General features: G+C 42.4%; 1 protein-coding gene across 1 annotated transcript; it reads right to left on the bottom strand.

Annotated features, from left to right (window-relative positions):
• Nucleotides 1–8403: 8403 nt before the first annotated feature.
• Nucleotides 8404–9429, bottom strand: LOC308427422 (seminal vesicle secretory protein 3A-like; the record flags this gene model as incomplete). The annotated part of the gene is made up of 2 exons (XM_080925556.1): nucleotides 8404–9125; nucleotides 9357–9429. The coding sequence occupies 2 exons, from the start codon at nucleotides 9427–9429 to the stop codon at nucleotides 8404–8406; spliced, it is 795 nt and encodes a 264-aa protein (XP_080781682.1).
• Between the last annotated feature and the right edge of the window lie 4652 nt (nucleotides 9430–14081).

The following is a 14081-nucleotide window of genomic DNA, read 5'->3' as shown; positions in this document are numbered from 1 at the left end:
CAAGCTGAAATAAAACTTTTCATGATAGGGGAAGACTAGGCCGCTGAGGCAGGAGTCAGTGGGCAGGTGGGGGAGCACCCTCATAGAGGCAGGGGGAGGAAGGAGGGGATGGGGGCTTGTGGAGAGGAAGCTGGGAAGGGGGATAACATTTGAAATGTAAATACATAAAATAGACAATAACAATTAATTTCACTTTCTCTTAAAATATATACTGCCAGTTACAGTAAGAGAGCTAGACATTGACACCCTTCACAATAGTCACAAATAATATAAAATACCTTAGTGTGACTCGAACCAAGCAAGTGAAAGATCTGTATCACAAGAACTTCATGTCTCTGAAGAAAGAAATCGATGAAGATCTGAAAAGATGGAAAGATCTCCTATGCTCATGGTTTAGCATTAATATAAAATGGCCAACTTGCTGAAAACAATCTACAGACTCAATGTAAACCCCATCAAAATTCCAACTCAATTTTTCATAGTTAGAAAGAGCAATTAGAAAATTCATTTGGAATAATAAAAAACCCAGGATAACAAAATCTATTCTCAACAATAAAAAAAACTTCCTGGGGAATCACCATCCCTGACCTCAAGCTGTATTACAGATCAATTGTGATAAAAACTGCATGGTATTGATACATAGACAGGCAGGTAGATCAATGGAATAGAATTGAAGACCCAGAAATGAATCCACACACCTATGGTCACTTGATCTTTGACAAAGGAGCTAAAAACATTCAGTGGAAAAAGGACAGCCTCTTCAACAAATGGTGTTGGTTCAACTGGCAGTTAGCATGCAGAAGAATGCAAATTGATCTTTTCCTATCTCCTTGTACAAAGCGCAAGTCCAAGTGGATCAAAGACCTTCACATAAAACAAGGTACACTGAAACTATTAGAAGAGAAAGTGGGGAAGAACTTAGAACACATAAGCACGGGTTAAAATTTCCTGAACAGAACACCAATGGCTTATGCTCTAAGATCAAGAATCGACAAAGGGGACCTTATGAAATTGCAACACTTTTGTAAGGCTAAGGAAACTGTCAAGAAGACAAAGAAGCAGCCAACAAATTGAGAAAGGATCTTTACCAATCCTACATCTGATAGAGGGCTAATATCCAATATATACAAAGAACTCAGAAATTTAGACTCTAGAGAATCAAATAATCCTATTAAAAATGGGGTACAGAGCTAAACAAAGAATTCTCAACTGAGGAATATCAGATGGCTGAGAAGCACCTAAAGAAATATTCAACGTCCCTAGTCATCAGGGAAATGCAAATCAAAACAATCCTGAAATTCCACCTCACACAAGTTAGAATGGCTTAAAAAAAAAACAAAAACAACTCAGGTGACAGCAGATGCTGGTGAGGATATGGAGAAAGGAACACTCCTCCATTGTTGGTGGGATTGCAAGCTGGTACAACCACTCCGGAAATCAGTCTGGCAGTTCCTCAGAAAATTGGACATAGTACTACCTGAGGACCTAGCTATTTCACTCCTGGGAATATACCCTAAAGATGCTCCAACATACAATAAAGACACATGCTCCACCATGTTCATAGCAGCCTTATTTATAATAGCCAGAACCTGGAAAGAACCCAGATGTCCTTTAACAGAGGGATGGATACAGAAAGTGTGGTACATTTATATAATGGAGTACTACTCAACTATTAAAAACAATAACTTCATGAAATTCTTAGGAAAATGGATAGAACTAGAGACTATTATCCTGAGTGAGGTAACCCAGACACAAAAGAACACACATGGTATACACTTACTGATAAATGGATATTAGCTCAAAAGCTTAGAATACCCAAGATATAATTTACAGACCTTATGAAGTTCAAGAAAGACCAAAATTTGGATGCTTCAGTCTTTCTTAAAAGAGGAACAAAATACTCACAGGAGGAAATACAGGGACAAAGAGTGGAGCACACACTGAAGGAAAGACCATCCAGAGACTGCCCCACCTGGGGATCCATTTCATATTTAGCCACAAAACCCAGTCACTATTGCTGATGCCAGGAAGTGCTTCCTGACAGGAGTCTGATATGATGTCTCCTGAGAGGCTCTGCCAGAGCCTTACTGATACAGATTAAGATGCTTGCAGTCAGCCATGGGACTGAGCACAGGGACCCCAGTGGAGGAGCTAGGGAAAGAACTGAAGGAGCTGAAGTGTTTGCAGCCCCATAGGAAGAACAACAATATCAACCAACTAGACGCCCCAGTGCTCCCAGGGACTGAACCACCAACCAAAGAGTACACACAGGGTGGAGGGGACCCATGGCTCCAGCCGCATAAGTAGCAGAGGATGGCATTGTCTGGCATCAATAGGAGAAGCCCTTGGTCCTGTGAAGGTTCATTTCCCTAGTGTAGGGAAATACAAGGATGTTGAGGTGGGAGGAGGAGCATCCTCACAGCAGAATGGGGAGGGGGAATGGGAGAGGGGGGAACCAGGAAATGAAATAACATTTGAAATGTAAATACAAAAACTATCCAATAGAAAATTAAAAAAAATTTTAAAAGAGAGCTAGACAGTTAAATTAGTTATTTCAAAATCTACCCAATTCAAAATGACCCTGAAATTCTACCTCACACCAATCAGAATTGCTAAAAAAAAAACTCAAGTGAGAACACATGTTGGTAAGGATGTGGAGAAAGCAGAACACTCCTCCACTGCTGGTGGGATTGCAAACTGGTAAAATCTCTCTGGAAATCAATCTGGGGGTTCTTCAGAAAACTGGAAATAGATCTACCCAAAGAACCAGCTATACCACGCTTGGGCATATACCCAAAAGATGACCCACCATGAGACAGTGACACATATTCCACTATGTTCATAGCAGCCTTATTTGTTATAGTTAGAAGCTAGAAACAACCCAGATGTCCCACAAGAGAAGAATAAATACAGAAAATGTGGTTCATTTACACAATGGAATACTACTCAACTACTAAGAACAAGGACATCACAGGTTTTGCAGGCAAATGGATGGAAATAGAAAACATCTTGAGTGAGGTAACTCAGTCCCAAAAGGATATGTATGGTATGTACTCATTAATAAGTGGATGTTAGCCAAAAACGTACTGAATTCCCAGGATAAAATCCACAAAACCCAAGAAAGATAACAAGCCAAAGGGCCTAAGAGAGGATGCCTCAACGTGGGAGGGAGATGAAAGCAGTCACAAGAAGGGCAGAGGGAGGGAGGAACCTGGGTGGGAAAGGTTACAGGGAAGGGAAGAGGGAAACATGATTAGGTGTTGGGGAGAACAGGACTGAAGCCCTGAGGGCCAGCAGAGTGAATGGAAACAGGCAACCTCAGGAGGTAAGAGGTGGGGGTACCTTCCAGAATGTACCAGAGACCCGGGAGGTGAGAGACTCTTAGGACTCAGGGACGGGACCTTGGATAAAATACCCTACAGTGGGGAGAGGAAACTTGTAGAGTCCACCTCCAGTAGAAATACAGGGCATCAAGCAGAGGAATGGGGTTTCCATCACATCCACAGTCAAAAACTCTGACCCAGAATTGTTCCTGTCTGAAAGAACTGCAGGAACAAAAGTGGAGAAGAGCCTGAGGAAAAGGAGGTCTAGTGAGAGGCCAAAATTGGGATCCAGCTCAAGGAGAGGCCCCAAGGCCTGACACTATTACTAATTCTATGGTGTGCCACAAATAGACCTATCATGACTGCCTTCCAAAAGACCCAACAAGCAGCTGAAAGAGTCAGATGTAGATATTTACACCGAACCAGTGGACAGAGGCTGGTGACCCTGTGGTTGAATTAGAGAAAAGCTGGGAGAAGCTGAGGAGAAGAGCAACTCTACCGGAAGACCAGCAGTCTCAACTTAACCTGGACCCCCACCCCCACTGGGATCTCTCAGATACTGAGCCACCAACCAGGCAGCACACACCAGCTGATATGTGGCCCCCGACACAGCAGAGGATTGCTGGGTCTGGACTTAGTCAAAGAAGATGCACCTCACCCTCGAGAGACTTGGGGCCCCAGGGAGTGGGGAGGTCTGGTGGGATGAAGGGGCATCCTCTTGTTGATGGGGGAGGAGGTGTGGGATGTGGAGGAGGATAAAATCTGGACTTCAAAAAAGATTAAAGAATAAATAAAAATAAAAGTGTTTGAATTACAGAAACAGAAAAGAAATTAGAGCTCCTTGTCTTACTGGAATGGTTGAGGTTTCATATGTCAGCATAGGAGACATGTGCTTCTGAAAACAAACCAAGAAAAAGAGAAGATAGTTGAATGGAGGGATGGATAAACTTCTCTAGACTGGAATACATGCAGGCATCAGGAGACTCAAAGCACTTGGCACACATAGACATTTAAATTTTCAATATTTGTTTTCCTCAAAGTGAGGGTTTTTTATTTTTAGTTTGTGACATAATGATAACATCTCCCTCTTTTCTTTCCTCCCTCCAAACTCTCCTACATGCCCCCCCACAGCCTGCCACCCCCATAGCCTAACCCCCCATGGCCTCCCCCCCATGGCCTGCCCCCCCATGGCCTGCCCCCCCATGGCCTGTCCCCCATGGCCTCCCCACACATGGCCTTCCCCCATGGCCTGCCCCCCATGGCCTGCCCCCCCATGGACTGCCCCCCCATGGCCTGTCCCCCATGGCCTCCCCACACATGGCCTTCCCCCATGGCCTGCCCCCCATGGCCTGTCCCCCCATGGCCTGCCTCCCCATGGCCTCCCCCATGGTCTGTCCCCCCATGGCCTGCCCCCCTCACGGCCTGTTCTGTTACTATTACATGGGGCTGACATTTGCCACTGCATAACTAATTGGTGTGTTCTTTTCTGAGTAAATGATTTCTCCTGCTCTAAGCACTCTTTTCTTACCTGTAGTTCTTTGCATAGGATTTAGACCTCATAGGCCATTCCTGCCCACTTTGGCCCATCTCTCAATGCCATCCTTGTTTGGCTCATGATTAGGCAGACATGTTGGTGAGACTTTAGGTGTATAGCAACAACCAAAATGACACAGCAACCCTAAGAGTACCGTAGTGGTACATATGCGTTGCCAGTAACCAAGAGCTCTCTAACTGAACGTAATAAGGCTCACTCAACAAGAAGGAAAGCATGACTGCAAAAGCCAGTCAACTATTCAGTGCTAATGAAGTCATAGATATTGGAGGGGAATCTACAACCGCCACTTTATTAAGCTGGCACAATTTGTAACAACAATCTCAACAATTGCCCTAGTCCCCTGAAATACATCTTTTCTGACATTTCTAAGATGTTGGTTTCCAAAACCCCATTAGGAAAAGGATTGTAGGGTTGATCTCAGGTGAGGTACAGGGTACACAAAGAACTCTGCCATCTAGTTTATTTAATAACTTCGTTCACATATGCATTTGGTCCTTCGTCTTCCCAACAATCTTTCTTCTGATTTAATGTCTTTTTCTGTCTTAAAAAAAAAAACCCATTGAGCTTGATTAAGTTTGCCTGAATGAATGTCAGTGGGGGTTATTTATTGGAACATAGGCAATTTAGAAGCCACCCTCCACCCATACCCCTTAACTGTCCATGGTCCTCACTGAGATCTTTGATCTACTTGGATCTCATATTTGTGCATGGTGATAGACCTGGATTTAATTTTCTTCTTTTGCATGTAAATGTTTGTTTTTTTTCTTTTCTCTTGTGTATTTTTTTTTTTTTTTGGCCTTTTTGGTTTTTTTGGGCTGCAGTTATGAGAATATGTGGAGAGAGAGGAACTTTTATTCACTGTTGATGGGAATGTAAATCGGTGCCGCTACTCTGGAAATCAGTCCAGAGAATCCTCAAGACGCTAAGAACAGGACTCAGAACTCCACTCCATAGGGACTTGCTTGCTTTGCCATGTTCAGAGCGAGTGTATTCCCAATAGCTGAGAAACCGAGGAAACCAGAGTACCCTTCAAAAGAAGTACGGAAAATGAAAGTGTGTTTCATATACACAATGGGAGGCAATTCCGCTGTGAAGAAAAATGAAATTGCAAAATTAGAAGGTAAATAGACAGACCTAGAAAATATTAGATTGAGCTATCTGACCCAGATCAACAAAGACAAACACCATGTGTTCTCTCTTATTTGTGGTTCCTAGCTCTACATCCCTGGGTGTAAGTATACAACACAAAATAACAGCAAAACCCAGGAACATACAAAGGAGTCATAGGTGGAGGACGGGTTAACAGTGCTCACCATAGAACCATACAATAAAGAAAAGCTCAGTCCCAGACATGAAACACTTTTTAATTATGATTGGTCTGTATAGTCCAAGTCACTGCCAAAACAAAGCAAACTATTCATGTGGCTTACATTGTTATATAAGCCCTTGGTTACCTTTCAGGGGTTGGGAGTAGACGAAGACACTGTACATTTAGGAGACAAGACTCAGATGATGAGCTGGCTCTGACCTGAAGGCCTCTTGCCTTTGGTCTTGGCCACCGTGGTACCAGAAAATGAGAGCTGCTAAGGGAAGGCAATGACTAAACAGTCCTACCTAACTGCAATGCCTGGGAACCAGGACAAGGGCTAGCATCTGTCATTTGTAACTCATAGGTTAGTAGTAGTTAACTTATGTGTAGTCGGAGATAGGCTCATTCAAAAGGAGGAAAATCACGTCTTGTTCTGGGAACTTATGAAACTTCCCAGAGCTAGTGAGGCCATGATTTTAGATAAGAATCAATTACCACCATGTTGCTAAACCAACACAATTCCCCAAAGTCTGAACCTTATACTCACAGAGATGCTTAGCTGCCACTCCTCATTAAACAACCTCTCTAAAGAAATGGAGACCATCCCAAAAACCACCACAGTTGGAAGCAATGCAGAGATTAGTGGGGTTTCTGGACTGCAGGCCTACTTCACAGATCCTGCCTTTAAGGCCCAGGGTACATTGGAGGTTAAAAAGCAAAAGGAGTGTATGAGGAAGCCTGCAGTGAAACAGTATCCACTGGAAAATGTTTCATAAACAAGACAAAGATGATGGCAATGTCAATATATATACTAAACAAAAGAAGAAGACTCAAGGCTCAACATCCCCAAACAAGGAGCAAAGGCAGCTCATGACTCTTGGAGAAGAATTGGTCTCTTCCAGAAATTAGCCCCACATTTAGTTGCACAATTCAGAGCAGTCATATCCCTGAAATCACATGCAGAAAAACAACACACACTCAGCAAGTTGTATTTATATATTTGTGAATATACATACATATATACGTATTTTAGAACAATACACAAAAGTGAAGATGGTATAAATTTGAGAGTTGGTGAGCACGAGAAAAGATGGAAAAAGGGTACTGGAAAGGGGTTGGAGAAAAGAAGGGTGGGGAAAGTGATATAATTCTATTTTGGTTGGAAAACAACATCTTAAAAAAAAGCAATTGATGTCAGGAAGGCTCAGTTTATTAGAGAGCACCTGCATGAGGTGGTTCCAACTTAAGAAAGTCTCAGGAAGGAATGTGTGGGTGGGTCAAGGCATCTGTGCAAAGGGCAGCCAGGATCTTAAGGACATCACAGTCCACACGGGTCAGGTGACTCCTATGGAGAGAGGAGATAGATGGCAACAGAGGTTAGTGAGGGCTAGCGAACAGGGGCAAGTGTGACCAGGTCCCTTGTCATTTGGGGAACTGGCCGCTGACCACGGAACTTATAGTTCTGTTGCTTGCCTTCTCTTCACATGATTTGCCCCTTAATGCATATGTGAAGGTAGAACCTCCCTTTACTCCCCAAGCTACAGACTTCTCTCCTAACAAAGCAAGCAACCCCTGTAAATGATTCTTTAGCACCCTTGAGCCCAAATTCTCAAAGCCCCTGGATCACAAACGAGGATGGTTCTGGGGGTTATTTATTTCCCCATTCGCAAAGGTGCCACAAAACCCCATGGGTCTCTGTTCTCCAAAGGATAAGTGTACCCTACATGACATTGAGGAATGATAACTGGTATGGAAAACAAAACCAAGAACACTTTGTGACAATGTAGCAAAAACCAAGCCTTGTGAATCCAAAGCATAAGAAGTTATAAATAAAAACAAATAAACAAACAAACAAAAAGCCCACACACATTGTAAATATATGTGATTGTATAAGTGGTGCATTTCCAAAGAATTTATGGCTACAAGTGAGCAAAGGAAATGTATACAAAATACTACAGAGAGGGATTTCAGACACACTAACAGCCCAGGGAGCTTTCTATGCCTCTACCAGGTGCTGCTTGCTTCAGCAGGGGATGGAGCTCAACTCCATAAGGGTGCAACTAAGCACATCCACTGCTGTAGGTATCACTACAATCCCATGGGTGCCCAGGGAGTCTATCATGCACCACCTAGAAACACTGGGGTAGATCACAATCCTGTTTGCTAAGATACTTACCACTAAATGTGTCCTAATTCTTGAGAGATTAATGAATGTATTATCCAGTGAAGGTGTCTTGGTACAGGATTAACCCTCCCTTTGGACAGTAGCACATCCCGGGACCATGGTGGACAGATTTTGTGTGATGAACATTGCCATGTAGTTGCTCTTGAAACTGCACAAAGTACCCAGGATAGGGCTGGGAGCGGTGTCTAAACTGTGGTAAGGCTGCTGCTGTTTTCCTGGCCTGGCCATGCTTTCTTTTGAGCCTGTGAACCTTTGCATGCTGTTGGCCCACTTGGGCCAGGTCTTCATCCAGGCCATATCTTTTGCCCTTGATTTGCCGAGTCACGACTTGCCGGAGATTTACTGGTGCATTGTAGGACTTCAGAGGAGCTCCGTGGGATTTCAGCTTGGTTTGTGATTTCACCTGCCCTATGGTCTTTAGCTGGCCTGTTTGGGACTTCAGTTGGGCTTGGTGGGATTTGACTTGGGTTTGGGATTTTGTTTGTGACTGGGATTGCAGCTGGGATTTTTGTTGGGCAAGCTCATCCTCTTCATCACAAATGATGTCTTCATTTAAACCTGTCTGTTCCTGTGAACTGGGAGCCTCTCCCATGTCAGCAGCAACATCCTGGCCATATGCACGGTGCTTAGTTTGCACAAAGATGTTTTCTTCTGGGGCTTCTTCCTGCTCTTCTTTGTGCCCATAGAGGAACTGGCCTTTTTCGAAAAACATGAGTGGGGATGTTTTTACTAGAAAATGTCCATTTGTCCCACCTGGTAATGGATAACAAGAATCTGAGTTACATTGTCTTTACAGCTTCCTCTCAAGTCTATTTCCAGAATTTCCCCCCATCAACCCACTGATGTACCCACAGGCATGTGAATGTGGGCAGAGAAAACTCAGTCTATCAAGAAGATCACCCCATGGAGGGTTCTTCTCACTGCCAGAACACCCTTATGGACATTCTCACAGATGCCTTCAGCCAGGCAGCTCCCTGCACTCACCATAGATTTCTAACCCAGCTGCTTGCTTCTTCAGGAGGAGGAACACAAACAGGCTGAAGAAGATGGACTTCATCTTACCAAGAAGGGTCTCCACTGAGAGCTCAGCTGATCTCCTCATTTATATGTTCTCTGCTGGGTGCAGAACTGTGGCTGAAGTCAGAAAAAGCATTACCTGTCCTTACTTATCTGGCCTGCTGGCTTCTCCCTTTTTCTCAGTAGGAGATGTTGTAAACATTCCTAGAAACTAGAGATACATGATGTCGGAGTCTTTGTCTTACCCCCACACGTTCCAGAAGACCTTTAAATCTTTATCGTCACCTCAAGATCATCGCATGATGTTTCTAGGGGGAAATTCAAGGCAGAGATCACAGAAATAACCATGGCTTGCCCAATGTTTAATAGTTCAATGTAGGGTCTTGTCAGCGTTTTCTTGAGTTTAATGCTCTATCAAAATAGGAAGTGAATTTTTGCTTCTTTTCAAATGAGATGGTCACAGGTCTGTTTCAACTGAAATGTCTGTTCATACTGGTAAAAAAGACACAGGAAAGAAGTGACTTTATGGGGTCCAAAGACAATTTCAAAAATTGCCTAGGTATACCTGCCTAAAAGTAACTGTCAAATGCCCAACCTTACTACTGCCCTGTCGAGAGTCCTCCTGTCTTCCTGTCACTCATAGCTTGATGAGAGACTCTGTGTGCAGTATGGTGGCCCTCATGTGCAGGATGGAGAGCAGCTCAAGAGGCCTTTGTGTTCTATGTGTTCAGGAGAGTCAGCATTGGGCTGCATCTCAAGAGTGAGAGGAGCTGCAGAGGGAAGTTCAAATATGGGAGAAATTTACTGTGTTTGGCTAGAGACAGGAAGACTTGGAATATGGAGAAAGAAAACTGACCTCCTCGTTTCCTTATTTTCCTGAAATCATCTAGGAACCCACATTACCTGCTTAGCAAAGGAAAACCCTTTACAGATGAGAAACACCCGCCAGCCCTCACTGCTGATGTCTGCTCTCCCTGGTGAATGTGCTAGTAGAAGAATGTTTGAATGTGCGAAGCCTGGATGCAGTGGGAGCCTGTCCACTTCCTGGAAACCTGACGTTTCCTGCATCTGTGAGAAGTCCCTGGATGCTCAATAAGACAGGCCTCAGCTTCCCAGGCAGACAGTGGTGTCTGGGCAGAGCACCAAAGACGCAAGCTTCTCTGCAGAAAGCCTGCATGCACTCAACCCAGCCTTGTAGCGGATGCAGCAGAAGGCTGGTGAAAAGGATTTTTAGGTCATTCTATTTCCAAATGTTAGTTTACTGGAAGAATGCCGTGTGGAAGGGGTTAAGGTAAAGCTTCAAGGGAAGAACAAAGATCCGGGCACTAAGTTCTCCAACAGAACATGAGGATGCTGGTTTTAATCTAGGATCCCTGAGCTCCTCCTTATCTTATCTCTGTGTCCTAAACCTGAAGATAACTCACAGTAGAGATGCCAGTCACAAGATCTGACATTACCAAAGAGTACTATTATTTCCTTTCCTTGCTAACTTCTCTATTATCCCATGCACTTCCCTTGACAACATACCAGGAAGAACTCTTGTATGGTGACCTGGCCTGTGGAAGACTGACTCTAGAAAATGGCTTTTGTTAGTAGCTGAAAAATAAAGTGTGTGCCTTTTCAGTGTGTTCAGGAGGTAAAGATGAAACCCTAAAGCTCATGGTATGAATAAAGAAAACCATGTAATATCTAGTAAAAACTATCAGGAGAATCTGGCTCCACATCCAAATAGATCCCAATAATATCTATCATAGACTGCTGTAGTCCATGAATGCACAGTGTTGATAAAGTCAAATACAAGATTCATGATATCTAAAGAATATCAGTGGCATGATAATGACAACCATCTCGGTATAGTGCTACATGGAGAAGGAAAATCCTTGGATCGAATTTGAATTAAATGAAATAAATAGAGTCTCATAATTGTCATAAGTATAGACAAATTATACTTCCAAGACAGAAGAAAATTACTTTTAAAACCTTATCTTAATTGCAGGAATTATCTCATAGGTCTTTGGATTAGAACAGGCCTCCTCTCTTTATTTAGTCAGGTTATTCTTTAATGGTCTTTTTCTGTTGCAAAAAGAAATTTCTTTGGTCAGTGGTGAGAACTAGACTTATCTGTGGGTACCAGGAATAATACTATATTATAATCTTAAAACATCAAAAAATTTAAATAGAACCTTTTCTACTTTTAATAACATTTATTAAGATATTATCACTAAAAATAAAAACTTGCAAATGAAAGAGCACTGTGGTCAGTTCTGCCAACTTCTGGCAAAGAGGAAACCCCATCACCTTGAACTTGTGGAGCCTGAGAGCCAGGTGCTTGCAGTTGGCAGGCTGCTCATCCCTACAGAGCTCTCTGTTCCACCTATGGTTTGTTGTACAGTAAGTCTGAGCTCTCTGAGCACAGTTATTCATTTGGTTTTCCAGTCTTCCTCCTCTTGTAGGATGTTTACTGCAAAGAAGGCTCTGAAAGCAGGAGAGGGCTGGCTCCTCCACCTCCACCTTAGTGCAGACTTCTTTGCTCGGTTCACTTCCCACCACTCTCTGACATTCTCAGATGTCACCCCATGGCTTGGACATTTGCTGTCTCTGGGTGAACGTCTTCCAGAGTGAGTGGAAACTGCCAAATCCACAGGCTGAAAATTCACTGGGATACGCAATGGTTTTGGAACCTGAAGAAGGCAAGGTTGTAATAAGAACGCGGCCCGAAGGCTGAGGACTGAGCCTTGAAGCAGCCAAGCCCCAGCTTGCACAAAATACTCGCTGGAACAGCAGGAAACATCATGGACTCCAGTAATGACTCATGTTATTACCCTTCCACATCTGCTTGGAAGATTCTAATAGTATAGGATCCAGAAATATGCCTATTCAATTCTCTGTCATTTTGGAATGATTTATTTATTTTCATTTAACTTTTCCTTTTACTATATTCTTAGCACCAGCCATAAAAGAACAAGACACACACAATTTCGATAGCCCCACTCTCCTCTGTATTGATGGTATTGAGATTATTTAAACAGATAAAAGTAATGAAGTTCTAGTTTAAATAACTGCAGGTCAAATATGCCTAACAGACATCTACACAGCTGATGTTAATACTCATTATTTTAAGCCATGGGACTTTCTCTAAGACAGATCATGATTTAGACCCCCAACCAAGTTTTAACAACTCCAAATAATAAAATACCTTTTTGTATCTCATTGGACCATGATAGATAAAAGTTAGAAATAATATCACGAAACTGCAGAAGCTACAACCACACGGAGATTAACAATGTGCACTTTTCATTGGTCAATGCATCTTTGAGGAAGTCTGGATGGTGATGAAAAATGTCAGGAGCCATCAGAGGGCAAGCTAATAACTATCAGGAGATCTTTCTGAGATGACTGGCTTAGATTACCATCTACAACAAAACTCTGGTAGGCCAGGCCCAGGAGAAAATCATTTTAGGAAAGATTCCTGCTATTAATATGCCTTTCTATTATTACTGAACACATATAACAATCATTAGGTATTAGCCCACCCTTTTGAGCAGATCTCTGCTGTCTTGTGGTGATACTATATAGACAAATGGATGGATGATTTCTTAATTCTTAATAATGATCCTCTAAGAATTCCTAAACTTATCAGTATTTATTAAGCTCTTTTATAGTAGGGATGCTATTAGATCCTTTTCTGATAGTCAAAACTGCAATGAGAACTCTCTCAGTCTCCCATATGTCACCAGTTAATTGCATCTAGATAGTAATCAGACTTTCTACTTACTATTGAGAGCACATTCCAAGAGGATGTAAGACAATTAACCAAAGGTCATAAAAAGGGAACTAATGATTTATTATAGGTGCTATGACAGAAGATAAAATGTTAACTGGATTTATCTATACCAAACTTCACAAACAACTTAGATATGGTTTTTAACTTTCAGTGAACCTGTGGAGCTATGCCAGATGATGAAGTTTTAGCCAGATAATTACTCCTAATGAATAAGCATGTAAACATTCACTGTTGTAAACTTTTTAGTCGATTTATGATTTGAATTTTATATGTGAATTTGTAATGAACTTTTTACCATGTGATCATGTATTCTGACAGATGTAGAGAGGAGTCAGAATTGAGCTGAGGAGATATTTTTTAAAGACAGAACTGAATTTAACAACTTAAAAGTATAGACATAGCATTTGGGAGAAAAGCCACTGAGAGTAAGAGCATTATTGTGCCATCAGAGTAGGAGGAGACAGCAAGAGTAAAAGGAGAATGCAGAGTGGAATAACTCAGTAAGTATAAATAACATAAAAAACTAAGAGAGCAATGTGCAGAATGCAGAGGGAAAGAGGTAAAAAGAAGAAGCTGCAGAGAGCAGAAGGAGCAGGCAGGGTTCTCCTTACCATGGGACAGATCAGGTCCTTTCTTAGCAGCAAGGCAGGCTTAGTTTTATTAAAGGAACAAAGTCACCTTCTTACAAACTTGGGTTTAATTCATTTAGCATTAAAAGGACAGAAGCTATTTCTCTCTCTATGCCATGAAGATTAGAGCTCATTTTTCACCCAGAACGAGTGAATTCTTTCTGCACTGGCGCTTGATCTTTTGCTCCAAATGCATATGTAAGTATGGATGTGTGTATGCAATTTTGAGAATGAATGAAAGCTGAACCCAACTGGTCTGGGTGAAAATGTATAAATATG

The sequence above is a fragment of the Micromys minutus genome, assembly GCF_963924665.1.
Source record: "Micromys minutus genome assembly, chromosome: 11".
NCBI classification, from domain to species: domain Eukaryota; kingdom Metazoa; phylum Chordata; class Mammalia; order Rodentia; family Muridae; genus Micromys; species Micromys minutus.
The sequence above is the reverse complement of the archived record's forward strand: the minus strand, read 5'-3'. Positions and strand labels throughout refer to the sequence as shown.